Source organism: Colletotrichum godetiae, assembly GCF_030913485.1.
Source record: "Colletotrichum godetiae strain CBS 193.32 chromosome Unknown BDP55scaffold_1, whole genome shotgun sequence".
Lineage (NCBI taxonomy): Eukaryota > Fungi > Ascomycota > Sordariomycetes > Glomerellales > Glomerellaceae > Colletotrichum > Colletotrichum godetiae.
In genome coordinates this window covers 2,226,023-2,251,534 of record NW_026851249.1, presented here as the reverse complement: position 1 = coordinate 2,251,534, position 25,512 = coordinate 2,226,023, and the positions used below count along the sequence as shown (strand labels likewise).

The window sequence follows — 25,512 nt, the reverse complement described above, 5'->3', positions numbered from 1 at the left end:
TGGAGGTTATGGACGACGGACGCCTCGTTCAGATGGGTCAATTCAGCCATATCGTTTGCCTTGTCGAACTTGGCGGGGTTGACCTTGTCGACGCTTTCGGCGTCGACTTCTCGTTGCTGGAGTTCATATGTCAGCTATATTACGTCCACACATGACAGGCGGACCAGAGCACTCACTGTATCATCGTCACATTGAACGAGTATCTTGTTGTTTCCTGTCTCCTCAACCACCCAGCCTCTCACAAAAGCAGCTTGCGGGTCCTTAAGCCACACATAACGCTTTCCTGAAAAGTCGTTCTCGCCCTCGATACCTTTGACAGTGTCAGAACCCCGGCGCATCTCCTCCGTCTTGATGAAGGAGGGCGCGAAGGTGCCGGACCCGGAGCCGCTGTTCCTCGAGTCGGAGCGGTTGTGACGGAAGTGACCGGTGCCTGAGAACATGATGGGAGCTGCGGGTGCCGCAGATGCTGCAGCGGGTGCTGCTGAGGCAGTGGAGTGGTTCCTGACGTGGGATACGGGGGTGGTGACGGCCGACAGCGGAGATGGTGATGAGAAGACTGCGGATTTCGGGCGGCCGCTGCTAGGACCGGGCGAGGTCCTAGCAAAAGGATTATTCCGTGGTTGAGCCATGATTTGGTCGCTGTGAGAGTTGATATGGTATCGTCAGAAGAGCGCAGCCCTCAGGGCGGCGTGTCGTGTTGGGTTCGTGTCGTTCGTCGCAAAACGTCGCTCATGGAGTACACATTAAGATAGACCTGGAGGCAAAGCTGACGAAGTGCAACGAAAACGACGAAACTCTGAAAGAAAACAATATGAAAGACGTCGCGGGATCACAGCCTCTTGGGCGAAATTGGCAGTGACGAAAAGACGAGATCAAGGCAATGTCGGGGAGGCTGGGAAAGTGGAGGATTAACAATCGACGTAAGGATGGATATTGTATTGTTGACTCTGGACTAACAAAGAACAGGGATTCAGGAGTACGGTTGCTCAGGGTACGCCTGAGCAAAGTAAACAATGGAGGGGGCCACTGGGGGGGGAGCCCCCACGTGACAGACGCCAGCCGCCAGCGACAAAGGTGACGCGAGACCGTCTCAAGTCACACTAGCCGTATAGGGACTAAAGGCAAATGGGGTGTATCCCCACTGTTGACCACGGCCATCCTTGCAACCTCACGGCCTCGAATTTCCATTTGACTCGGGCCTTGTTTGGACCTGCCTGCCCACGGTGCCACGCTGCCCCTTCCGTGCCTGCCACTTCTTTGCCCCAGTAATCCCGACCGTCCTTGCCCGTGAGTGTCGTCGAATACTGCCCGAGGGCCGTCCACCCGCCCCAACCAACCTCCGTCCGTAGGTAGCAGTCGCATTCGAGTCGCAAATCTAGACGCCAATGTTTGCTCACCCTCACCCACTTGCAGCTACTTTAACCTTCAAAGACATCAACGTTCCAAAGCTCACCTGTTCAGCATCTTTTTGTGACGCGACGGTTCAAGGCAGACGCTCAATCAGCAGCATTCGGCGTTGCTTTCATTTGCAGAATTTTCTCTTCTCACAAATCTATCCGAATTCGGAAAGCCGCTGCTACGCGCCCACCGCCCAAACGCCCACCGCTGACCGCTGTACGGAGTAGGTGCATGACGACTGTTTTTCCGACGAGAGCATTTTTTCGCGCCGGGAAATTCTCCCTCCTGTAGGCGCGAGGCAGAGCAAGTCAATTCCAACATCACACCTGCCAACCCTGACCTCCCGCCAACACCACCCCAGTCATCTTCTTCTTCTTCCCTCCACCGCGAATTGCGAATTGCCATACTCCTTGCGCCCTCGCCCACCGACTCGACTCGACCCGCCCAGATTTTCCCACCTTGCAACTTCTATTCTAGCGCATCAAGCTAGATACAACCTTCCTCCACCACATTTATTGAAGGACCGGCAATCAGAAGCACCATCGCGATCACACACTTGCCACCACTCCCCTACCTACGGCTTTTGGGCTGAACTCTTTCTTTAACCCTCCCCTTCGAGTACCTTTTTGTCCCAAGGTCGGCGGTCCAGCAGTCACAGTCGCAGGTACTCGCCATGAACAATCACTACCCTTACGGGTACCCGCCGTACCCAGGCCAGCCGCCTGCTCAACCGCAACAGCAGCAGCCCTACTCCTACCCGATTGCACCGATTTTCGCTCAATACCCTCAGCACAACGAGAACACTCTTGATGCTGCTTCGTATACACAGCCCGCGTATGAGCAGAATCAAAACATGATTCCTGGCCTTGGCGGCTACGGTCATCTCCCTCAGCTTCCCCAGCTTCCCCAGCTTCCTCAAGGTTTTGGTTGGCAGCAATCGCAGGAGCAGCAGCCAGCTCCTCAGCATCACTGGCAGGCCCCAAGAGACGGCCCCAATCTCATCCCAGCATCACAGTACTACCAGGCCGACAACGTCCCGATGCCCAAGGCCCCCGTCGCCTCCGGTGCTCTCCCTCCTACCGCGCCGAAGCGATCTACGAAGCAAACATCTAACGATGCCGAGGAAGGCGAGCTCTCCGACGGCGAACTCGACGATGTATACGAGCCTCAGGAGACCCTTCCAGAGGCGAACTCACGCCAGCAACGCCGAAACGCGCCGAATGCCGCAAATGCGAACGCGCGCAATGGCAAGAGCAGTGTCGGCTATCCCATCGCCAGCCCCTACGGTGGCCCAAAAGATGGTGGGATGAAGTACCCTGCAGTGGCAGGTGGTAATGGTGTGTATTCCGTGTTTCTTCTTTCAGATGGAGATTTATTGTCGGTTCAAAGCTAATAATTGGTAGATCGAGAGCATTCTGGATCATACTCCCCTCATCTGTCTCCTCACGAAGTCCACCCGCGCATAGCGCCCAACAATCAACATGGCGCTTCCTTCTCGCAGACGCATGTGTCTGGTGGACAGTTCAATCAGCATGTTGCGACAGGCGCCAGTCAGCAGCAGCAAGGCAAGAATGCAGTGGAGGACGCTAGGCAGAGGGCTCGGTCCGCTATCAGCAACCTTTGGCCTCTGGGTGTCCGCCGTCAGGACTTCGTCGATGAGGGTATTGACAAGACTGTTGTCGACAACCTCTTGACTGACTTGAAGCTGGATACCAAAGCCCCCAGCCAATTCTCCATCCCAGGCTTTTCCACTCCCGCATCACTGCCCGGGCTCTCTTATGCCTCTGGTCAGCCTGCCTCTCAACAGGCCAAACAATCAGGCCCAGCGCTTCCCCCAAAGCCCCCGGCTCAACAACAGTCATCACCTTCAGCTGTGAAGTCGGCTGGAGAAGAGAGAAAGGATCGTATTGCTCGCCTGTTGGCTGCAAAGGGTGCAAAGACGACAGCATCTTCGTCCACTAATACTGGTGCACAAGCTGGTGCGTCAAACGACAAGACACTTGTCCAGCAACAAAAGATGGATGCTCTGCAGAAATCGCGTGAAGCCCGCGCTCAGAAGGCAGCGGATCGCAAAGGATCTTTGCAATCCTCCCAATCAAAGGAGGCTTCCCCAGTTGAACCTTCTCTCAGACCTCAATCAGCAGCTGCTAACGTGCCGGACGTGGTGCCTGCAAGCCACCTTGCTCGGCCCAATGCCCTGCAACAATCGGCCGATCGTCAGACTGCTCCGGCTTCAGCCATTCCTGGTCTTTTCACATCTGCTCCACAGCCTGCGCCTATCGTCAACCAGCGTAAAAGACCCGTCGCATCCGACTTTGTGGCAAATCCTTATGCCAATAAACGCCCGTTCGGCCACACTCAGCAAGACACCCGCTTTGTCATTGATGTTAGTGAAGGGTCTGATGACGAGGATGTTGAGATGGAGATTGGTTCTCCCACGGACGAGCCATCAAGCACTCAGCAAGACACGCCATCTCTGAGACCAGCATCTTTCCGCGACTTTCCGCCCCTGTCTAACGGTCTTGCTCAACGCCAGCTTTCGAGCCCTGCTCCAAGTAACATCACCACCCCTCAGTCCGGCGCTGTAGGCTCTCAGCCAAAGCAAGCTCATATCGACGTCATGGACAAGCAGATTGAGGCCATGAAGCGCAAGATCGCCTTGGCTGAGGCTCGCGCCAAGCTCAAGGCGGCCATGGGCGAGAAGTCACTTGGCCAGAAGTCGGCTGGACAGACACCGGACACTCCTCTTGATTCGGATGGTGGCAAGCCAAGCATGCGAAGAGTCCAGTCCATGGGTGATTCTCATGCATCTGATCCGCCCAATGGCCAGCAGTCACCCGCGATCGCCGAGCCCAGCAGTTCACTACGCTTGCCCAAGCCATCAGATAACCGCAGTCCAGGTGACTCTAGTCGCTCTCAGAAGCTTCGGGTTGTTAGCACCAACCTTCCGCTCCTTGAGAATAGACTGCAGACGAAGAAAAGCAAGCTCCGCCTTCTTCAGATCCAAATGTCTCGCCTAGAGCATGAAATTCGAGAAGAGGAGACTGAGAAGCAGAAATTGACAGAGGAGATGGAGCAGCTCGAACAGGACTCGGACGAGTCGTCTGAGCCTCAGAACCAGCTCAAAAGCAATTCCGGTAAGTCCTCATCTTGAACATTATTTGACATAGACTCAATATTAACGTGTCAAAGTCGATCCCGTTGTCACTGCAACATCCACAGTTCCCCAGTCCGAGATGCAGACTCCTTTGCCTGCTGCCGCAGACGTCGAGCAGAGTTCAAGCAAAGTGGATGAACAATCTGGCAGTGCTGCAAGCGTGCGTCGCAGCAAGTCTCCCGCAATGAGCCTCGACAAGGACACTTCCGACGCGGCAGATGATGCCGAGAACGCGGTCACTGGTAAAGCCGCAACGAGCCCCTCGCAAGTCCCACCTTCTACAGAGACCCCCATACCTGCGCTTCATGAGACTCCTACCAGCCCTGAGACTGCGGGTGATGATGATGCAATCACTAGTGATGATGCCTCCGATGTTGCCATGGCCGAGTCCGATGACTCTAGCTCATCCGAGCCAGAGCATGAAGACGACTCCGAGCCCGCTGAGAATGTTGTTCCGGCAGCTGCCGCGAAGTCTCCATCCACCAGCCCAGTCGCAGCGGACAGCGCTGTTTCGCTTGTCAACAGTGACACTGACTCACAGCAACCGAGTGCCAGAGCCTCTCAGATTCCCGAACAAATCTCGCTGGGAGTCAACGAGTCGACCCCTGAGCAGGGTGTCAACGCCGTGAGAGAGGTACTTTTTGTTTCGCGCCAAGGAAGCGCTTCGATTACTGACTTGATTGCTAGGCCCCGCTTGCTACACAGAGCACTGATGAGGCATCATCGTCTGGAGAACGCTTCATCCCTTACGAGAGTCCGCTGCAGTATTTCCGTGCTTACCGATACCATCCCAAGTTTGCTGAAACCGTCCCTGGCGGTCTCCGGTCCCTCACCTACAGCAACAGGATTGATCCGAACCTGCCCATCTGCCCAGACCAGCTGGCCAGCCGGGAATGCCCTCAGGGTGCTGACTGCATTTACCAGCATTTCGAGTCCATGAAGCTGCCGGGTAGGTCGCATTCACCCCGCAAGGACTAATGACCACGCTGCGTGTCCTCGAGGCATGTCGAACGCTGACGGTCGCCCCCCGCGTTTTAGACGACCAGATTCTCCTCCAGTTGGGTGGCACGACCCTGGAAGGACCCGAGAAGACGCAATTCAATGATGGATTGCGCAAGTTGTTGCAAGAGATGAGATCGCAGAACATCAAGGACTTCCCCAGCATTGCAAAGGGCATAGTCGAGTACCACAACCGCTTTACTGGCGACCCGTCAAAGATCCTGCCTCTTGGCAATGTTTCGATCTGAGTGGTGGAAGAGATACGAGCCTGATTGGGCTTCGTTTGTATCTCCCCAATGTCCACATCCGGTCGGACTGTTTGAGTATTAGCTCATCCCCTTCCCTTTCCCTTTGGCCTCAGAGGATTTTGTTTCTTTCCCTTCGTCTTTACATACATACCCCACCGCATACCTCTCAGCAGAGGCCCTTTTGGCCAGCTGAAAATAGTCTTGGGCGGCGTTTGCGAGATACCCCCTCCTTGCGTTACTTTCAAAAGTGATTCGACCTGAGGCAATCAGGAATTGAGGCACACAGGTACAATGGAAAACGGCAAGTAGGCAAGAAAAATAGTGTTGGAAAAGAGTGGCTGAGACCACTCCCCATCTTTTTGAGTTGAGATTACTGAGGGATGGCAAAGCATTTGAGTTGCTTGTTGTCGCCTCGAAAGAGCTGTTCAGGTGGCCCTACTTGGGTCGTACGTATTTAAATCAAACTCGATTGTCTTCATCTCTTGCTCAACTGGCCACATGTGATGATGATGATGATGACGATATCCTGATGTGTCACAGTTGAAACCTCAGCCAAAAGAACATTGGCCTCGGTACGTAATGCACCTAGGTTTACTTCTAACCAAATACGGTCGCGTTTCTAACAGACATTAACAAGCTACATTCGTATGCCATTTCCGATGTTTTACCCCTTGATTAAACTGACTCCCCATTCATAAGGCCGGTCACTCCTAGCTATGTAGTATGTACTACCAAGACAGGTTGAATAGAAGAAGAAGGAAACTGGAAGAGACGTAGATCAAGTGAGACTTTTGAAGCAAAAAAAAAAAAAAAAAAGAAAGTGAGAAAGATCAGGGATTGAGACAACAAAAAAGGGGGGTGAGCAATCGGTCTATACTACTGACGCTTGAAGCATTTGCGAAGCGTCGAGAACAGTATCACATGCTTTTTGAAGAAGACAAATGGGACATTAAAAACCTCAGCCGTGAAAACAACACCAAAAGATCCAACACCCATCAAGCAGTCTCGATGGAGCTTCCATGACTCTTCTCATACGAATCAAAATTGACCAGCCTCGGTCCCGCATTCACCCTCTTCCGCCTCTTGGGCACACCAACAGTACGATCAACAGGCGGCTCAAACAAGTGCGAGCTACACAGCGCCGGGTGGAAGACATTCATCACCACCACAGAAATCACAATCATGACGCCCTCGAATGTGATGAATAGATCCTGGCGCGCCATAAGGGGTCCCGTCCATCCGCCACTGAGTTCAATGACACGAAAAACGCAGCGGATGAAGATGCAGACGGTGGAGACGACCAGAGCGCCCAAGAGCCCCTTGAAGCGCCAGGAGCGGCGGAGGCGGACCATGTCTGGGTGATTGTCGAGGGCGCAAGAGAGGTTGGGGAGGTGAGCGTGGCGGGAGGCGAGGTAGGTGCGGAGGGCAAAGTCTGCGGCGACGAGCATGAAGGCGAACATGGTGAAGACTTGGAAGGCGAGACCTGCGATCATGACGGCGTCGCCTTTTGCGGTGGGGAGGTCGCGTTTTGAGGCCACGGAGGCGAGGGCGCCGCCTACGGCTTGGAGGGCGAGAGAAATAAGATCGCAGGGGATGAACTGGGGAGAGATTAGCTTTCGGGACTTCCTTCTTACAGGATTTAGGTCAACCATGAAGAGAATGTGAGGATTGCTTACGATTCTGGTGTACCACGTCGGCGGGATCCTCGAATTCTTCGGTCCAAACGCCGTGACAATCTGCCTCAGACAGAGATAGATCCCGGCAGCAAGGAACGCCGGACCAACAGTCAAACAGCAGACTTGCACCAAGAAAGGATTCTCGTTCCACTGGTTCTTCCAGCTCAAGATGCGTCCCGTATACCCAATCATCTCGGAAATAATGCCAAACATCATGGCCACACTAAACATATTGGCCCGGCGGGTGCGGTACATAGTATACGCAAACCAAAAGAACGACAACGTGAACAAAGCGAGAAAGATGGCGTTGGCGACGATGGACACGCGGTAGGAGTAGAAAGAGATGACACCTTCCTTGCAGTACTCGAGGTCGGGCTTGAGGTAGCAAAAGGCGGGGAGCCAGCGAGCGAAGTCGACCTTGAGCTGGTTGATGACCGCCGGGGGAGGGGGGTTGTCTACGCTGTGGCCTGTGGAGGCGAAGATATAGTTTAGAATGCGGTCTGGGTCGACGCCTGATGGGTCTGATTGGACTTCTTGGATGATTTCCATCATTTTTGGGTAGTCCATCTTTGCTGAGTTGGCCGCAGTGTTGCGGTGTGTGACGAGGGGAGATGGATGTGGATGATGGATGAGGAGGGGGGATGGGCCAAAGGAACTTCAATGTCCTTTCAATGGCAGAATAAGACAAGGGGGTTGATGGCAAAACTCTCAGAGAGAGGAAAGAGGTCGGGAGAGAAGAGGGAGGGAAGCGTGAGGGATGATATACTGCCGACCTCTCAGGGTAAGCGGAAGCAATATTCTTTCGTGGGGGCAAGAAATCATGATTGAGCTTGCCGTGGCCCTCGAAAGCATTTGCCTTCGGCAGTCTAGATCAAGGGCAGAAAGCACCTTGATACGGGGCAAACGCTCCCCGTTCAATGCCCTCATCACCTTCCCGTACCATGCCCTTCCCGCAGATGAAGGGCCCTGTTGGATTCATCTCGTCCGACTCTGGCAGCGTTTGGGGGTCTAGACACTTGCACATGGCGCCGCTCGCCATGCAGGGGAAAGACTTAAAGCGGTGGGCAGAGTGCCCATGAGATATATGCAGGCACTGTAGATACTGTCTTAATTCGCTCATCACAGTGCTTTAGGTAGCTCCGTCATCTATGACAGTTTGTGGCGTCCCGAATAATTGAGCCCGTATCGGTTTGAGCTGAAAACAGTTTCTCCGGGCTAAATTTACTTGCTCGTTAAGTGGAAGAGAAGAATTCACCGAAGCATCTTCCACCATAACGAGGATCTCGGTGGCCGTGATTCCGCTGCTGACGTGAAAACTGTGCTGGCGTATATTCGACCATGAAGAAATTACAGATTCTGATGTTTCCCTCTTAACATAGCTACCCAAAGTATGAACAAAAACATAATGAAATCAAAACCACACGCAGTAGTCGAATTGCTCAAAGTAAGCAGGGGCAAGCGAGGCTACAAGGGTGTTCATCCAAACTCTCCTAGTCCGGAGCTTATTCCAATTTTTCTGCCTAGCTCTCCGCACTCACGGTGAGGTTGATCATATCGGGCCGCAACCCAGATATACTTTTGCTAAGTGAGGGGGAGCTCCCGATCGATGAGCACGTGCAGAGGTTGCATCCAACGATGAGCAGGAAAGCTTGGACACTGGTCCAATGTATTGAAAGATATCTCCTTACTTTAGTAGCCGCCAAGAAATGTCTAGACTGATAACTTCTTAGGTACAGACATGGAGACCATGTGGCATCAGAAGAAGGAGACATGCAAAGCACCGGGAGTCAGTTCGCCGGTTGGTCAAGCCAAGAGTACAGTGAATACATTACACTACGAAAGATGCGCTGTTTTGCCGCCTTGATCCAAGCCATATCCTACACCTCCCAGGCCCATAGCTTTCAATTCCTACGGCGCAACTGTCACGCGCTTCTTCTTCTTCCCGCCAGTCTTGTTCTCATCAGGAAGCACATTCGCAAGCCCCTTGGGGTCAATGGGATTCTTGGTGACCACGCCGCCCAGAGCCTTACTCGTCCCGAGACTGATACCCCTTCCTTCGCGCATACTATCCAGGCTCAGGTGGCTGCCTCCACTTCCGCGACGGACGCCGATGCCCTTGAGCTTGGACGTTGGCGACTCGCGAGTGTCCAGCGAGCTGTCCGGTCTCTCCTCGCCTTCCGCTGCGCGGCTGGAAGGCCTATCTGGAGAGGGCGACGGTGACTCGTCGTCGGCTGCAACTTGGGAGTATGGAGTGCGCAGGCGGGTGGTGTTATACGGGGAAGGAATCCCTGAGGGACGGTCCCGAATCTTGTTTTGAGGAGAAGGGGTCTCCACACTCTCGACACCGTTGCCATTCCGGCCCTCGTCCACAGCATTCGAAGTTTCGCTGGCGGAGACATCGCCAGAAACATCGCTGTCCCTATAAGCATGTTTCTTGTATGCATTCCCAGACCCCATGAGACTCTCTTGCCTCGCCAGCTGATACCGGTCGTATTCCTCCTTGGTATGTAGAGCATCGGTGAAACTGTCGAGAGCATCGAAAACGTGAGGGAACACCTGGACATTGTTGTCTTTACCCCATAGGAAGTCGAGGTGCTCATAGTGGGGAATCTCGGTGGCTATTGTCTGGGATGGGAGCTCCTTGAGCATCACTTTGATGTCGACCAACGAATCGCTACCGCCGTAAACAAGAACGATGGGCGTCTTGATGTTCCGTGTGGGGTATTTTGCGACCTTGGTGTACTTGCTAGAAGAGCTTATCGACATGGGTGGGTGGACGTCGTCATCGTACATTTGGAACGACTTGTTCCGGATAATCTGGAACCAGTGAACCACGCTCTTTGTGCTAGTGAAAGAGTATAGATGAGGGTATGCTGCAAGCTTTTGGCTGAGAGTGATGTTCTTCGTCTGCCAATTGAACAAAAAGGAAAGACCCATGTCAATGACTCTAACAAAGATGGGCGGGTAAAGAATGGACTGCCACATGGTTGCGGAGCTGAGGATGGATCGGCGGCCGAAGAGGAGAAACAGGACTTGAGGCGAGGCTTTGATTAGAGCATCGACGATTCCGTTGGAGAGACCTGCTGGCGACATGGCCGGAGCCAAGGCAATGAAGACGTTGACCTGCTGGTTTAGCTTTGGGTGAATAGCAAGGGTGGCAAAGGCCTGCGCAGTTCCTTGGGAGAACCCAATGTACGACAAGCTCTCCTGCGAAGTTGTCTCCAGGATGTAAGAGATGCTGTCCGGGATATCGTGGAAGGCGAACTCGTCAATCGAAAAGTTCCAAAAATCAGTCGACTTGGGCGAGTGATGCACCGACTTCTTGGAGTACTTGTTGCCGCGGTTATTTCCAAGCTACGTGGATAGTCAGCAAGTGCGCTCAAATTATTGCAAGGCGAAACACTGACCCAAACATCATAGCCCTTTTCGACGAGCACAAAAGGAAGACATCGCTGCTCATCGGTCAAGCAGACCCACACCTCGGAGTTCATGAGCAGCCCATGGTGAAGATACAGGACCTTCTTCTTCAAACTTCCCGGTCCGCTGTTGATCTTTTGTTCCTCTTCGCCCTTCTTCCATGCCAACCGGTGCAGACCGAGCAAGTAACCATCCTTGGTCTGGAGGACATGCTCCTCAGCTTCATATCCGTACAGACGGCAAAGATCCACAAAGTCGGAGGCGTCTCTCACGGAGGTGGAGATGGCTGCGCGGCAATACAAGGGTTAGCGCAAGGTGAATCACACATTTAGAGGTTGGAACAGCCGCCAGACAGACGAACATTTCTTCTTTTGCTCGGCGCGCTTCTGTTCCGGTGTCGAGAATCGGTTGAACAAGCGACGGGAAGCTCTGTAGAAGAGCGAGATAAGCGGCGAAGCTGTAGGAAAAGCGAGTTAGCTAGCTTGAACGCCACCGCTCGGAGGGAGGCGCATTTCGTACGCAGAGCCAAGGTCAGGATACGGATGATAGCCTCGAGCCCGACAAGTAGGAAGGACCCCACTAGAGCTACATATTCGACGCTGCGCAATGCCATTAGTGCCAGGCCAAGTCTTATTCGCGAGTTGCGCTGCATTGGAGAGGAGCTCGAGCTTCGAGAGAGGGGACGAGGGGAACCTTGGAAGGGCCAGAAAAAGGGAGACCAAGGGAGAGAGAGAGAGAGAGAAAAGAAAAAGGACGGTAGTCAAGCATGGCGGGCAAGGATGGCGGGCAAGGAGCATCTCTTACATGTTCAATCGCCCAATGAAAGGGATAGCCATCGTGGTTGCGCGATTGGAACGAGGTTAATCTAACGTAGAAGCCGTGGCGCGGCAGGAACGAGTATGTCTAAGAGAGGAGGAAGAAGAAAAGTGTTGCAAGGGGATTTCAAGCCATCATCGCTGAATGCGCAGACGACAAAAAGCTTAAGTGATTTTCCTAGGTAAGGTACTGTAGTTGTTCGACAGTCAATGGCAATGGCGTTGGTGCTGGCGCGGGCTGGGCGCAAGAATGTGTCAGCGGAACGAATCTGGAAGTGAGTGGTCCGCGGTGTGGGAAGTGTGAGGTTTCTAGAGGGAAGAAGACGTAGGTGATGTCACATGTGAGGATGAATGGGCATCCCATCTGGGTTGGAAGCTCCCAAAAAGGTCCAGGTCCCAAGGTCACAGCACACCTTCCCGAGTTTCCCACGCGGTGCCACGCCTCCTTGGCCCCCCCCCCCCCAATCATTCCAATCAACCAGATCTGACAGTGTGTCAGTGGCAGGGACGCTGGCGTGTGAGCACGCGGTTGGACAGAGGAACCATACATCCTTGCCAACTTGCCCCCCAAAGTGGGGTTGTACTGATTGAAGGACTGCAGGGACATCCAACTCTAGCGGCCCTGCTCTTGCCTCTGCGACTCTCGCACCTTGCAGAAGACCGCTGCATAGAAGTGGGGCTGTAACCTTTTCATTTTGGCCAATCACAAATGTGGTGTTTTTTTCTTTGGCTTTCCCGGGGGCCCGGGTGGGACCGCTCATCGCAAACTCGAAGCTCCGACAGCTCCCAGATAGTCGCACCACGTTCCGTGTACTCACTCGTCCACCGAGGGAATGCCAAACCACCGTCACCATGCCTAGCTCTTGCAAAGAACTGCGTACGCTCTCTTGCCCACTTCTATACACCCGACAGCATGCTAACTCCTTTTTCGCCCAGGCGAGGCTCTCGCGCAATGCCTCCAGGAATCCGAGTGCGTCATGGTTCAGCGCAACAGCGCCTCCGATTGCCTCCGATCGCCCCTCGTCGAGGGCCTCCCCACAAAGTGTCAGCAGCTGAAAAAGGGTTTCGGCGAGTGCAAGCGCGGCATGGTCGACATGCGCAAGCGCTTCCGTGGCAACATGCCCGTCAACTACAAGACCATGAACGATGCCGAGAGCGGAAAGGGGTACCAGCTGTACGCTGGACGGCCTGCCTTTGCCGGCGGCAGGGGCGACACCGACGGTAACGAGCCTGCGCCTAGGGACTGGCGCGAGGTTGAGAACGAGCAGTATCGTAAGGAGCAAGAGGCTGCGCAGAAGAAGTGATATGGAGGGAAAGAGGAAGACACAAGACATTGCTCTTGAGAGAGGGTGCAAAAGAGGAGGGGAGGAGGACAACCGCCAACGGCCGCGGCGTGGGATACAATACTTGTACAAACAATGTGTATGATCTGAAGAGCGAGGCATAGGGAGGCGTCATGGCGTTCTCAAAACACACAAAAACCGGTGGCCTTGTCTAGGACAGGCCCGAGCTGCATCTTCTTGGATCCTCACGACGGAACCACCTCGACTCAACAACGGGGCAAAGCATGCTTCTGTATTCAAAAAGGAATTCTAAGATTCGAACGACGATAAAACTTCTCCACTAGGAAAATTGGAAAATAAGTAGAGCGTCTGATCATGATGAGATGTGGAATTGGTTCTACGGGGTATGGCCAGAAGTGCATTTCGTGAGAACCCCGAGAAACCTGGCATCCCTGAGTACGTGACTGGTCCTGGCCACAATCGTTGTTCCAGGAGAAGAAGCTGCGCAGTTGAGCGAGTAATTCGTAGCCTTGTTGCGAACTCTTGACAAAACTGACGATAAAGCTAGTACTACTTAGGCGCCTTGCGTATATCAAAACAAGAATTCCGAAGGAAAGGTGAGTCACCCTGACAGCCAGAAGCCTATGAATCAAAGTCTCTTGCGCTCGCCGATATCTGCAATCGCCATCTCGCTATCAAACTTCAGCGTCAACTTGTTTATATCCACAGATTGTCTGCGAGCTCGAAGGAGTATGATATAAAGCCGCAAGCATACCGATCATCTCGAAGGTTGACCGGACAAAAAAGAGTTCAACACCGGTGTGGCTACATTTCTTGGTGCTCATGCTGGGATTCGAACTCGGGTACTCGGTAGTACCGCCTGTCGTCAAGTAGGCTATGGGCGTAATTGAATTGTTGACCTTGGACCACTCCACCACCCAGTCAATTTGACCTGACCAATCGACCTAGGAAGGCGCCTGATGTGCTGGTGACAGAAATGGACTTGGAGGGGTATATGAGGGCTTGTCGTGTATTCCTTCAGGTGTGTATTCAGGGCAGTTTGATTCATCGCCCTTATGACTCATTGCCTAGTCCTTATGAAGGGTTTTTATATTCCATGTTGACCGGGGATGCTTCGAAAAGTTGACTCTTTGTAAGTACCTGTTTTGGTAATCACCCGCTGATGTTTACTAGCCGACTAAGAACATATACTCCTGTCCCGGCATGTAGGCGTTGGCTCTTGTTTCGAGCAGGAAAAGACACAATCAACGGCGGAGTTTCCTGACGTTGAAACTACTCTCCAGTATAGCGCTACGATAGACGCAGGCCTTTGCAGGCGAACCTGGCTGATTATCCTTCCTCCATTTTATACAGCTTCTTAAACATTGTGATGGAGAAAGATATCACTGAGCACAATGAGTTGGGCTTGATAGATTATCTAATTTCGCCTTCGAAATAATCAGAACAGCTAAATTGTCCTCTAACATGGAGTTACCACTTGTCATTCTGTGGTATATGGAAGAACCTGAGGTACATCTACTTCATTTCATCAAGAACAGTTGGCGATGCACAAGCTCTTTGTCTGTAGTCACATGTTCATAAATCGGTACGGTTGTAGGCAATAACACTGAGTGCAATTGATTAACATTAGATTATGAGGCTAACCCATTTGCTTTCGAACATCAGTCCGTAAACCACCCGATCTTGCATCCAAGTCTCGAGAGCTGCCTCCAGATATCGGTCACTTTGCAGCCCCAGTAATGGCGGGAATTCACCTCCACTGCCCACCTCCCCAGATCGTCCCCTCTCCACAGATTATCTCCATTAAATTGTCCGAGTCTGGTTGGTCGGTACTCCCACAGGAGAACCATAATCCCTCGCACCAACGAAAAGGTCCAGACTTTGCAAGGGACCCTCCACGCAATTTCGGACCCGTGCCGAATCATTCCCGTATAAAGACGGGCATGGCGGCGCGGGCCCATCCCGAGCGCTTCACCGGGCTTGCCCAACTCTCGGCGTTATGATGGGCTGACATGAAAAAAAAATATGAAAAAGAAAAGTTTGGCGCCCCCTTCCCGCTCTGTCACTCTCCTCCTTCTCTAACCCGTCCTTATCTCACGGAGAGACCAGGCCAAGCGAGTCGGGATGGAAACCCCCAACCTTCTCAGCCCTGTTCTCTATCTCGACGAAGAGACCGAGCCCAGGTGAGGCAGGCGGGGATGAATAGGATCGAGCGGAAAGGGAAGAAAAAAGAAGAAGCGCCGTCGCTTCAGGCTCACGCGGCTCTCTCCAGCGGACTCTCGTCATCCGCGGCCAGCCGCGCCGGGGTGTTATAGTTGTGCCGCACGTTTGCCCCGGCGCGTGGACTCTTTTCGGACGGATCATCGACGCTTCAGGCCCATGCGGATGCCTCCCAGCGGTTTGTTGTAAAAAAGGGTTGGTTGAAGAATGGTTTCCGATTCTCGACTGGACTTCGACTGGCGTCCCATTGCCGCGTGCACAGGAAAATCGGAAATTTGAAAAAAGAAGTTTGCTCTACGCTTCCGGGATCAAGCCTCTCCTAGAAGGGAAACGATCTGGCCAGCGGAACAAAGAAAGATGCACTCCTGGCCTGTTCGACGTCGCAACATGACTGTAGGTTTATGATCGTGGCTTGGTTGGCGGTCATGGCGGCGGAACAAGGGAGGCAGGTTGAGACGATTTGGAAAGAAGAAACGCAGGAATCTTTGGATGAGTTTGGCGGAGAGACTCGGCTACGTGGCGAATTCTGTGAACGAGGGTAGAATTGCGCTGAAGAGAAAAGGAGAAGGAAAGACCGGTAGAGATGAAGGACGGACGAAGACTGATTTATAGAGAGCGTGAGACACTGTAAGTCATGCCAAATTTGATATGTGGTGAGGTGGAGTTGAAGTTGAGAAAAGGTTTGGGGCGGCAAAGATGGAGGGGTCAAGCCGCGCATTTCGGTGTGATCTGCAGCCGTGACACCCCTCCACCAGGGAAAAGGGCGCTAGCGGGCGTTGGTCCGCCTTGTTCCGGGGCTCGGAGCTCGAGGTGGAGGTACCTACGTCCTACTGGACGGCTACGGATACTCAGTAAGAGGCGCTGGTGGGCTGCGGGCACTTTGGCCCCTCTCTCGCTGCCCCTCCAACCCCCCCGGGCAGTTTCCAGCTTGAAGGGGACGTGGAAACGTCTCAACCTCCCACCCCTTCCCACTCCAAAGGACTAAAACCCACGGAAACCTGTGACAATCTCACCCTCGTCAATCAACGGTCCAAACCCCTCGGTGAAACTACAAGCGACTCGCACATCCTCCCAAGAACTCGATGGCCTGATGTCTGAAACTTGATTCTGCAAATCGTCGATCCGTCACCCTTCACACGTCGCCGGCCTGCCCGTCTGCCAAGAGCAATTACAGCTTACCTCACTCTATCTACCGAGTCTTACTCGCTTGCGGCATTGCATCCTCACTCCGCTTACCTTACCTCACCGAACCCGCGTCGTCCAATTGCTTACGGTCGTGCCCTCGACGCTCGTCTCGGCGTCCTTGTCGTCTCGTCAACTTCTCAACCGGCCACAGCGGGGCAGATAACGTGTCAAAAGACGCAACTTCAGCTTGTTGGCAATCTTTAACCTTATTCAGGGTTTCTTGGCAGGCACATTTCATCCCTCCTTCCGACGACAAAGTCGGGTCTGGGTCTTGGACAGAACAGCAACGCCAGAGCAGGCTGAAGGAGTCCTGCCGACTCTTTGAGGAAGTCCTGCTCCGAGTGAACCTTCGTTGAGGCTGCAGGTTGTGTCAGTAGAGAAAGTAGACGGACGGGCATTAGGCACTGCGAGAAACCAACCAGTGTTTCCAAGTCCGACAGGCATCCTCGAAACAACCAGAAACTGACAAAAACCACCGATCAAGATGGCCCCGACTATCATACAGTGGATCCTGGATACACGGCAATTATGGCCAGAGGCCACTGAAACGAAGCAACTCGAGCAAGCCGTACGTACTACACCCCGTTCTTGATCGAATTCGCGTTGCTGTTTGCCCGTTGCCCCATGCCCGTTTCGCGGCTCTGTATTATTCAAACATGTCCCGGCGAACCATTCCAAAAAATGCTCGTCCCAAGTTGTCCCCCCTACCTCCCTCCTCTATGCAATAGCAACTTCGAACTTCGAAGCTCCCCAACCCCTGCGCGCCATTTACCCCTGGAACCTTGGGACCATAGAAAAAAGAAGAAGAATAAAATGAGAAACAAACTGACACGAAACCGAACCCGCTCAAAAGGCATCCCGAGCTTTCGCACTCCTCACCGCCGACGAGCGTAAAGCCGTGCTAAAGTACTACCACGTCCGCGACGCGAAGCTGTCCCTGGGTTCGCACCTCCTGAAACGCTACGCCATCAGCCGCTTCTGCGGCGTCCCCTGGCACGATGCCACCGCCGTCCGCGACGAGCGCACCAAGCCCATCTTCCGCACTGCCGACGGCACCAGTCCGCTCAGCTTCAACGTGAGCCACCAGGCAGGGCTGGTCGCCATGTTCGCAGTCCACGGCTACGACGTCGCCGCCAGGGGCACCGTCGACGTCGGCGTCGACATCGTCTGCACCTCGGAACGCCGCTCCAGGGATCACGGCATGCTCAGCAAAGAAGGCTGGCCCAAGTTCGTCGACGTCCACGCCGACGTGCTCTCGCCCATCGAGGCCAGCTTCCTCAAGTGGCAGGTCCTGGCGGCGATCCCGCCGGGCTTGAAACCGGGCGCCTCGCTCGAGGACGCGGCCGACTTTAAGCTGCGGTGCTTCTACGCGCTGTGGTGTTTGCGGGAGGCGTACGTCAAGATGACGGGCGAGGCGCTCCTCGCGCCCTGGCTGGGGGATCTGCAGTTCAAAAAGTTCCGGCCGCCGACGCCTGCGGAGAGCTTCAGTGCCGAAGGCGAGGCGGTCGCGGATCATGAGATTGTTTTCAAGGGGACCAAGGTGGAGGATGCGAATGTGTCCCTGAGGGCTCTGGGTCCCGACTACATGACGTGCTCTGCTGTCCGGACACCGGAGCACAAGGAGGACGGGCTCGCTTTCGAGCTGGGGCCGTACAAGATGCTGGATATAGATGAGGTGCTCGCTTTTGGAGAGGAGCACCAGTAATTTACACTTGCTTACATATCCAGCTTTAATATAGATGTTCGTGTATCTGTCTCATTATTGAGGGTAATAACTTTGTATATCGCAGCACTCGCTGTAACTGATTCCAAGCTTGGATTGTTCCCAGCAGATCTTTCATACCTTATGTCTAGATTGTTCATCATTCTACCCTTGTTCTGAAGGAACGAGTTGGAGTCTACCAACCGTCACGCAGGTTCAAGCTCTCTCAAGCTTCTTAGACCGGACTCCAACCCCAAATCGTGCTAAGTCTTACAAACACACACATTCCAATCATGAGCATGTATGTGAGCTTCAGAGGGCCTCTCAGAGCATCGATGTAATACCAAAGCATCAGATCCACACAGCCTCCCTGGTGTCCCTGAGTCATTCTCATCTACTGATATCGCCCATCACAGCACTAAGCATCAAACCAGTGCTGGTATTGCCGTACATACATCGTGGTGATCGCAGACAAGCCATGGATTTATCCTTCTCCGGATGCGGGTTCAGTTGGGCCTCCAAGAACAGCTATCGTCTTTCTCATCCTAGGACCCCCAAACGTAATTGTAGTCAATGTAGGACTGTGTCATATGTGCTCATATTCGATGGTCACCAAGCAAATTTCCCTTGAGACAATTCCATGAGATAGAGGACATCTAGACCTGGGAGGTTCTACCACATTCTCCACGCCTGGTCTGTCATTTAGGACCTGGTCACGCGGGTAACAAAATCATCCGCCGGTCGTCTGAGCCAAAATTGCCACCTTCCCTCGATTATCTCCTTGATGTCTTCATTCATACCTTCATCGATTCCTTCGTCAACTCCCTCGTCGATTACATATTCGATCCTCTTTTCGACGCTTTGCATTCCAAGTATGGTTGACTCCGAATCCACAAGTAGTCATCGACTGTGTAGGCTCACTAATGATAGATAAGCGTCTAGACGTCCCTTGTTCTCAGTCATCCCGCCAAAATTAACATTGAATCAGTCGCCAAGATCCAGCATCAATATAGGTCCACCAACGCAAGTTCAGGCCGATGCGAGCTCAGGTCCCATATCCAATTCACCTTTAACCAGCTGCTCGGCTCCCTCTCCTCTTCCTCCCGTGGGATCTCCCCAAACGCCTCGATCGGAAACAACCAAAATCCGAGCGCCGGTCTAGGCGCCGCAGCCAATACTCCGGGTCCATCGAATTCGGGCCGCTTAGCCTGCAACCCCGATGCCGTCGAGAAGCACCCCGCAGGCCGATCACCGCCGCCACGTCCTCCGGCCGCGGGCGTGTCCCACCCGTGGAACCACCACTGCAGCTCAAGCCACCGAAAGTCCTCTTCATGAAGGACCCTTGCCGCATCCTCGCGGTTGCGGACGGCATCCTCCTCGCTCGAGGCGTACATGATGCGGACGTCCAAATCTTGGACCTGGCCCCTGTTCGTCATGTCCTCAGGCCGTAGACCGACGTCGCGAAGAAGCACACGCCAGCCGAGCGGGCCCTCCCTCGGATCATGCAAGCTCCCGCCAATCTTTTTCAGATCCCGCGCGATTCCGGCCCTTGGATCCGGCACTGGTGCGTCAAAGAAGGTGAAGCTCGGGAGCACAGGGACGCCGTAATTGAAGACGTGGACGCGCCTCCAGTCCAGCACGTTGAGGGCGCGGGCGCCGCGGGGCGTGCACTTGAACCAGAGGCTTTTGAGATCCCTTGCGACGGTGGTTCGAAATACGTCAAGGGAGGGGCCTTCGGTGAAGGTGCGCTTGAGTAGCGATGGGTTGTGGACCGATGTCCGGTAGTCGGGTTCTTCTATAACTAGGTGCTGAAGGCCGCGGCCTTTCGGGTCGTGGGCGCGGAGGTCGTGGATGAAGTCAAAGAAGATAATGTGCAATTTCCCGTATGAGACTCGGAGAAAGTCCCAGTTCAGGTTCAAGTGGATGATGTACGTTCTTTCGCTTGGTTTATCTGGCCTGAAGCGACATGGCAGTTGCGTTGAGTAGAATGACAACATGGCGTCTCGAGCTTCCCTATTCACTCGCATGATATCGGGTAAAAGGGATCGTCGAGTATTGATGATAGCCTTGTAGTGATACCCAGTCACCCAACGGCCCAGTCTGTTGAGGAGACCGTTGCTTTCATCGTCATCTTGTCTCTGTTGTTTCTCATTCTTCTCAAGGATAATATGTATCATGCGATGACGCTGTAACGCATGCTTCCAAATCAAAAGACGAATTTCTACCGGGAACTGCGGAAACAACACAAAGCTGGATTCTGTGGTTACTACAGGGCCTGGATTGAACAGCTCGAGGTGCGGCCGCCTAGGCATCGTCGTCTCCATCTTGAGGTTGTGGTTGATACATGATACTTTATGAAGCCCGCGAAAATAGGTAAACGGAATGGAAGATGGTTGCAAAAGCTAAGCCAGTACGAACCATTTGTTTCCTGACGTAAGGTCAGACAGGAATGCGGAGGTCGTGGATGTGGCGTCCAACGATGTCTCAAATCGTCGAGGCGCAGCTGTCGTGCCGTCCTCATTTGGGGAACACGGTATTGTACGTCCATCTACGTCTTTCCCGATTAGGAAATTCGATGAACTGAGGTAGTTGCGATATGTCACGGAATCCACCTCGGTCGCTATGGCGGACCGTCCAGATCGCCGTTGGTTGGCTGGAATCGTTCCTGGGAAGTCATCATAGAAGACGTAGAAGATGTCGAAGTCGATGCTAGGCCGTCGCTACAGGCAATAAATACTTACCTTGCCTAGGACAGCAATCTAGACGTCACTTGCATATTCAATGAAGAATAGGCCGTTACTAGGCAAGGACGTCCGTTCACGCCTATTCATGTAGTCGGTCATTCGCCTCCCTTACCTGATACTAGAGATATAATAACAACACACTGAAGAAAGCCCTCGACTAATGTCTTGTGCATATCTCCCGAGACTCAATGAAGCGTTGAAGAGGTAAATAATGAAATGAATGTCGATCTTGAATTTATAACTCCTGGCTACCGTTCATCTGAGGCATACTAAATCTTCAATCCCGGACCCTCAAGCTTCTTCCAGACCTTCTCAGCATTCTCAGCCAGCCTGGGCAACACAACACCAACTCCACTAGGCGGCTCAGCACGGAAAAGAGGCACAATACGCGTAGCTCCCTTGGAAACCTCCAAGATCGTCCCATCGCCATACTACGGACTCTCGCAAAGCTCAAGCATAGCCCTCCAACCTCCTCCGGCTCAAGGAACAGCTCGACGCCCTCGCCCTGCGTCATGTGCTTCTTCCCCGGGTCCTCCAGCCACATTGGGGTCTGCAATCTCTCGTCAGCACCATCCCCCTCCTAGAATATCAACGTGAGAGTATGGGCGTTGACATAGAATACTGACAATCACGGCCCCAGGCGCAACATCACTACACCGAATCCCCAGCCGATCCCTCATCCCGGCCATACACCGCACAAACCTGTGCAACCCGTGCTTACTAGCAACATACAACGGCGACCCGATCCCCGCCGCATGGCCCGCGATACTGCTCACGTGCACCAAACACCCGCTTCTCCCCTCCTGCGTCCAGTACCCGATCGCAAGCTGGCTCAGTCGGGTCGGATGCGTCAAGTTCACGTCGAGGACAGCATACGTCCCCGGCTCCGCGTCCGCCGCGTCTCTCGATTCACTGTCCGGGTTTGAGGGCGTTTTGGGAGGGTGCCAGAAGGAACTCCATGCTGGTTCGAAGAGGCCTGCGCCGGGGACAACGATGTCGATTTGCGGGAAGAAGGAGAGGGCTTTGGACCAGAGGAGGTTAAGCTGGGCCAGGATGCTACGTTTTTTTTTTTTTTTTTTTTTGGAAGAGGGCCGAGGGGCGGTTGGTGTTGGTGTTGTTGCCGTTGGGCTGCTGGGAGTGAGGGTAGTGCGTGAGGAGCTGTTGTGCTTCGGGGCGGAGCGCGAGATCGCCTATCATGACGGAGCAATCATTCTCTAAGAGTAATCTTGCAAAGGCGAGGTTTATGCCTGCGAGGTGTTAGTCACGTGTGCTCTCGGCATATGTCGATGAAGGAAAGGGTGACCTGATCCCGCGCCGGTGATGACTGCGTACTTTCCCGCCACTGACAAGGACATGATGCCGCCGGGGTTTTGTTGATGGAGCTGAGGTGTTGAGTGAGATCCGGACGAAATGAACGCTTCACACTCGTGGGGATACCGGGCACCTGTGATGGTTAAGCAACCTGATATCGGTGCCGAGGTGTCCTAGACGGGGCATTAATGTCACCCCTCGTCCACTCGACTCTGCAGTGGATGGATATGTTGCCCATGGACGGGTACCTTCACCTGGCGTCACCATTCAACCTGTAGTTACTCGAAAGGGACTGGATGTTGCCGGGTTGGCAAGTGACTTGAGGGGTCACTTGGGGGTGGCGTGGGGGTGACCGTCGATTCAGAAACCCCACCTGTTCATTCGGATTTGGCATGTGTAAAGTATAGAGATTATTGGGGTTTCATTCATGTCACAATACGACATCAGTACAAGATGCTGGTGCTGATGTGAATGGAGAGTCGTACAGGCCACACGACTGATGCTAATCTACCACTAGGAGATAGATCCAACCCTCAACCCGTCTTGGACCCCGTTTCCTCATCAGGAACCCGTCTAGATGCCTCACCCGACGCAACTAACCCCTCCCGACGCCGATCATTCTCATCATCCTCCGGCTTCCCCTCCCGCGTCGCCCACCCATCAACATACCGCAACGTCTGCCGGCTCCAAATCCTGTTCATAAAGAACAGCCGCACAGGCACCAAGATAATGATAATAATAGGGAACCCGGGCGCGGCAACAGTCAAGGTGACGCCAAAGACGATACCCGTGAGCACAATCTGCGCCAGCGTGTAGCAATGGATTCCCATCCAGCTAGCGCCGTGAGGCAAAGCAGGCAGCTCCGAAATGGGCGTCAGGAGCTGCCAGATCCTCGTAAGGATAGGGTTCACGGACAACGACTGGAAGCCCATGAACATAAAGAGGCCCGCGAGGACCGAGGTCGGCGTGAAACCGAGCACGTGTTGGAAGGGCGGCGAGATGAAGAGCAAAATGCCCGCTGCCTGTAGGAAGGCAGAGTACCGCTGCTCGTGGACGCGTTGGACGGGCTTCGCGGGAGGTCCTTCGCCTGGCCCTTCTTCGACCTCGTCCACCGGCGGCGGGTCTTCGTAGACAGTGTACATGAGCGATTCTGAGTGAAGCGGTGCCTGCGGGAGGAGGCCGTTGGCGGGCGGGATGCCTAGGATGCCGCACATGATTGTCGTGATGCCGAGGAGCATGACGTCCCACGCGTACCCGCCCGGTTTCTGGGTACCGTATCTCTTAGCCGTGCAGATGATACTACTGATCTCGTGGTCAAAGTAGAAGAGGACGGTGATGATGATGCCGGGAATGATGGCGATGAAGATCCAGCCAATGGGGAGTTTCCAAAACTCGACAAAGAAATACTCGCGGCTCGGGGACGACGGCCGGAACGACTTTGAGACTTCCAGCCTGTTGTGATCAAGAGTCGCCAGGTCGCCAACGTACGGCATGCCGATGAAGAAAACGATGGAGATGGCGGCGGCGTACTCTGTCAGGCCCATGCGGACGTACCTGTGGAACAGTGGCTTCCACGACACTGCGGTCGACAAGGCGATGGCGAGGAGGCATGTGCCCGCGGCTCCGATGATGGAGTAGAGGAAGGCGGCGAGGGAGACGGCTGCTTTTGTGCGCTGGAGCTCTCGGATGGCCTTATGAAAGTAGATTACGCTGTTGAGGAGGGAGAAGATGTCGGCGCTGAAGTCGGTGACGTATTGCATGGTGTAGTCGTGGGCGTTGAAGATGGCCAGGAGGAAGTGCATCCAGCCCGAGTGGATTAGGGACCATGCCATGAAGGGCAGGAAGGGGATCTATCATGGTTAGTTTTAGCCTTGGAGTTTTCTACATAGACAGCCACGGTACCTTGAATGAGTTCTCGCATAGCGTGTAAATGTTTTCCGCTAATACTGAGAACGGCCCCGTTACACCAAGAATCGTCAATGGTTGAGCCGAGAACCTGGAAAACTGTGTTAGAGCTGTAGTAATTCTCCAGAACAAGATTTCTACTCACAAGGCAAAGATGATGCCGCAGAGCCCGGTACTAAACACCACCTCAATCGTGCCCCACGACTCCCCAGTCAAGACATATAAATCGCTCGCAAACGTGATGCCAGGCAAGATATTTGTAAAGAAGACGTACACCGCGCTCGCCAGGACAAGCTGATTGAACACGGTCCAGTCAGAGAGATACCTCAATCTGAAGTTGCCAAAGTCCTCCTTGAGCAGCCTGAATGGCCTCAACTTGCCGTCTCTTTGGATGTAGCCGCGCCACCTGTGGCTGTTGCCGTTGCTGTTGTCCGTGTCATCATTTCCGTCTCCACTGTGTCGTTCACTGCGGCGCCCTTCCGGGCCCGCGTTATGGATCGAAACTTCCTCCCGGTCTTCTGCCTTTTCGGTAGACCTCCTCTCTGCCCGGTCGCTGATGAGGCCGTGCGACTCGCGGACCGGTGTTATGACATCGTCCTGGTGTCGAGGTGAAGTGGCCGAAGGTGGTCCGCGGTCACTGCCTGGCCTCGTGGGCGTGAGATTTGGTGACATGCGGGAAGGCGTTTCACGGCTATCAACACAGAACGAGTCTGTGTGTAGTCGTAGGATACACAAGAGATGTCGGCCCAGTCAGTGGGTTGGCAGTAAGAACAGCGTGCTAGGTCGGTCTACACAATATAAAAGTGACCAAGTACATGATCTTAAAGAGCCAGGACTGGACAGGAACTAGGTATCGTACTGGAAATAGAACGAGAAACTCTACATAAAAGCCAGAACGGTTAAACGGCAGAGGCGTAAAGAACTCAAACACTACAAAATCCCGCTAACGCAAACTTCTTGCCCATCCCAACGAACCCCATCTTGCAGCCCAAGGTCCATGGATTCCCTTGACTCGAACTCTTTCCCAGTAGCACTGCCAGGGCAAGCGTGGCTGCGTGGGCAAGCAAGGGCTTCTTAATAAAGAAGAAGGTTCGGGCCCGTTTCGACAAATCGACATCCCACCGTTCCCCACGTGCTCATTGGCCAGTCTTGGCAGAGCAAACCCCCACAGACGCCAAGGTACGCACGGTCCAGGCCGGGATAGCTATCGAGGCTGACGTCATGCTGGTCGGCGTCGGGGCCAGCAGATTGCCCCTCCTCCTTCAGGGATTATGTTTCTTCATAGCCAATCAGATGATGCGACCGCTGCGAGGCTATCGGACAATCGGCGCCAGGCTGAAGAAATTTTGACACGAACCAACTTTCATTCCCCCGAAATTACCAGCTTTCAACCACCTGCAAGCGTCAGCCCCCTTCCCATCCCAAACAGCT

General features: G+C 53.8%; 8 protein-coding genes across 8 annotated transcripts; 3 read left to right on the top strand and 5 right to left on the bottom strand.

The window, feature by feature from the left end:
* Window positions 1-2,071: 2,071 nt before the first annotated feature.
* BDP55DRAFT_625682 (uncharacterized protein) lies at window positions 2,072-5,802 on the top strand (the record flags this gene model as incomplete). The annotated part of the gene is made up of 5 exons (XM_060571510.1): window positions 2,072-2,735; window positions 2,802-4,535; window positions 4,591-5,189; window positions 5,243-5,504; window positions 5,528-5,802. The coding sequence occupies 5 exons, from the start codon at window positions 2,072-2,074 to the stop codon at window positions 5,800-5,802; spliced, it is 3,534 nt and encodes a 1,177-aa protein (XP_060437219.1).
* A 995-nt stretch (window positions 5,803-6,797) lies between these two features.
* Window positions 6,798-8,030, bottom strand: BDP55DRAFT_689261 (RTA1 like protein; the record flags this gene model as incomplete). The annotated part of the gene is made up of 2 exons (XM_060576719.1): window positions 6,798-7,400; window positions 7,479-8,030. The coding sequence occupies 2 exons, from the start codon at window positions 8,028-8,030 to the stop codon at window positions 6,798-6,800; spliced, it is 1,155 nt and encodes a 384-aa protein (XP_060437218.1).
* A 908-nt stretch (window positions 8,031-8,938) lies between these two features.
* On the bottom strand, window positions 8,939-11,674 carry BDP55DRAFT_21914 (Alpha/Beta hydrolase protein). The gene is made up of 4 exons (XM_060566061.1): window positions 11,415-11,674; window positions 11,257-11,352; window positions 10,886-11,181; window positions 8,939-10,832 (listed from the first exon to the last, which is right to left on the bottom strand). Exons 1-4 carry the CDS (start codon window positions 11,545-11,547, stop codon window positions 9,387-9,389), a joined length of 1,971 nt encoding a protein of 656 aa, XP_060437217.1. The 5' UTR covers window positions 11,548-11,674; the 3' UTR covers window positions 8,939-9,386.
* A 717-nt stretch (window positions 11,675-12,391) lies between these two features.
* Window positions 12,392-13,390, top strand: BDP55DRAFT_641683 (cytochrome c oxidase assembly protein PET191-domain-containing protein). Its single transcript, XM_060573412.1, has 2 exons — window positions 12,392-12,587; window positions 12,647-13,390. The coding sequence occupies exons 1-2, from the start codon at window positions 12,563-12,565 to the stop codon at window positions 13,012-13,014; spliced, it is 393 nt and encodes a 130-aa protein (XP_060437216.1). The 5' UTR covers window positions 12,392-12,562; the 3' UTR covers window positions 13,015-13,390.
* A 3,513-nt stretch (window positions 13,391-16,903) lies between these two features.
* Window positions 16,904-18,124, top strand: BDP55DRAFT_625678 (phosphopantetheinyl transferase; the record flags this gene model as incomplete). Its single annotated transcript, XM_060571509.1, has 2 exons — window positions 16,904-16,987; window positions 17,273-18,124. 2 exons carry the CDS (start codon window positions 16,904-16,906, stop codon window positions 18,122-18,124), a joined length of 936 nt encoding a protein of 311 aa, XP_060437215.1.
* Window positions 18,125-18,820: 696 nt separating this feature from the next.
* Window positions 18,821-20,552, bottom strand: BDP55DRAFT_21827 (uncharacterized protein). The gene has a single exon (XM_060566052.1). It carries the CDS (start codon window positions 20,443-20,445, stop codon window positions 19,126-19,128), a length of 1,320 nt encoding a protein of 439 aa, XP_060437214.1. The 5' UTR covers window positions 20,446-20,552; the 3' UTR covers window positions 18,821-19,125.
* A 352-nt stretch (window positions 20,553-20,904) lies between these two features.
* On the bottom strand, window positions 20,905-22,589 carry BDP55DRAFT_641675 (uncharacterized protein). Its single transcript, XM_060573411.1, has 4 exons — window positions 22,169-22,589; window positions 21,926-22,112; window positions 21,513-21,819; window positions 20,905-21,422 (listed from the first exon to the last, which is right to left on the bottom strand). The coding sequence occupies exons 1-4, from the start codon at window positions 22,218-22,220 to the stop codon at window positions 21,345-21,347; spliced, it is 624 nt and encodes a 207-aa protein (XP_060437213.1). The 5' UTR covers window positions 22,221-22,589; the 3' UTR covers window positions 20,905-21,344.
* Window positions 22,590-22,709: 120 nt separating this feature from the next.
* Window positions 22,710-24,753, bottom strand: BDP55DRAFT_538455 (HCO3 transporter family-domain-containing protein; the record flags this gene model as incomplete). Its single annotated transcript, XM_060567948.1, has 3 exons — window positions 22,710-24,026; window positions 24,079-24,172; window positions 24,227-24,753. 3 exons carry the CDS (start codon window positions 24,751-24,753, stop codon window positions 22,710-22,712), a joined length of 1,938 nt encoding a protein of 645 aa, XP_060437212.1.
* Window positions 24,754-25,512: the final 759 nt, after the last annotated feature.

What these genes read in the sequence shown, in the direction of transcription:
- BDP55DRAFT_21914 (XM_060566061.1), bottom strand. Translation starts at nt 11,547, where the DNA reads ATGCAGCGCAACTCGCGAATAAGACTTGGCCTGGCACTAATGGCATTG. An exon ending in TATCCTGACCTTGGCTCTGC is followed by an intron (nt 11,353 to 11,414) that starts GTACGAAATGCG and finishes CTTTTCCTACAG; the next exon opens with CTTCGCCGCTTATCTCGCTC. An exon ending in CGCCGAGCAAAAGAAGAAAT is followed by an intron (nt 11,182 to 11,256) that starts GTTCGTCTGTCT and finishes ATTGCCGCGCAG; the next exon opens with CCATCTCCACCTCCGTGAGA.
- BDP55DRAFT_641683 (XM_060573412.1), top strand. Translation starts at nt 12,563, where the DNA reads ATGCCTAGCTCTTGCAAAGAACTGC. An exon ending in TAGCTCTTGCAAAGAACTGC is followed by an intron (nt 12,588 to 12,646) that starts GTACGCTCTCTT and finishes TTTTTCGCCCAG; the next exon opens with GCGAGGCTCTCGCGCAATGC.
- BDP55DRAFT_21827 (XM_060566052.1), bottom strand. Translation starts at nt 20,445, where the DNA reads ATGGAGACGACGATGCCTAGGCGGCCGCACCTCGAGCTGTTCAATCCA.
- BDP55DRAFT_641675 (XM_060573411.1), bottom strand. Translation starts at nt 22,220, where the DNA reads ATGTCCTTGTCAGTGGCGGGAAAGTACGCAGTCATCACCGGCGCGGGA. An exon ending in CATCACCGGCGCGGGATCAG is followed by an intron (nt 22,113 to 22,168) that starts GTCACCCTTTCC and finishes AACACCTCGCAG; the next exon opens with GCATAAACCTCGCCTTTGCA. An exon ending in TGGGGATTCGGTGTAGTGAT is followed by an intron (nt 21,423 to 21,512) that starts GTTGCGCCTGGG and finishes TGCTGACGAGAG; the next exon opens with ATTGCAGACCCCAATGTGGC.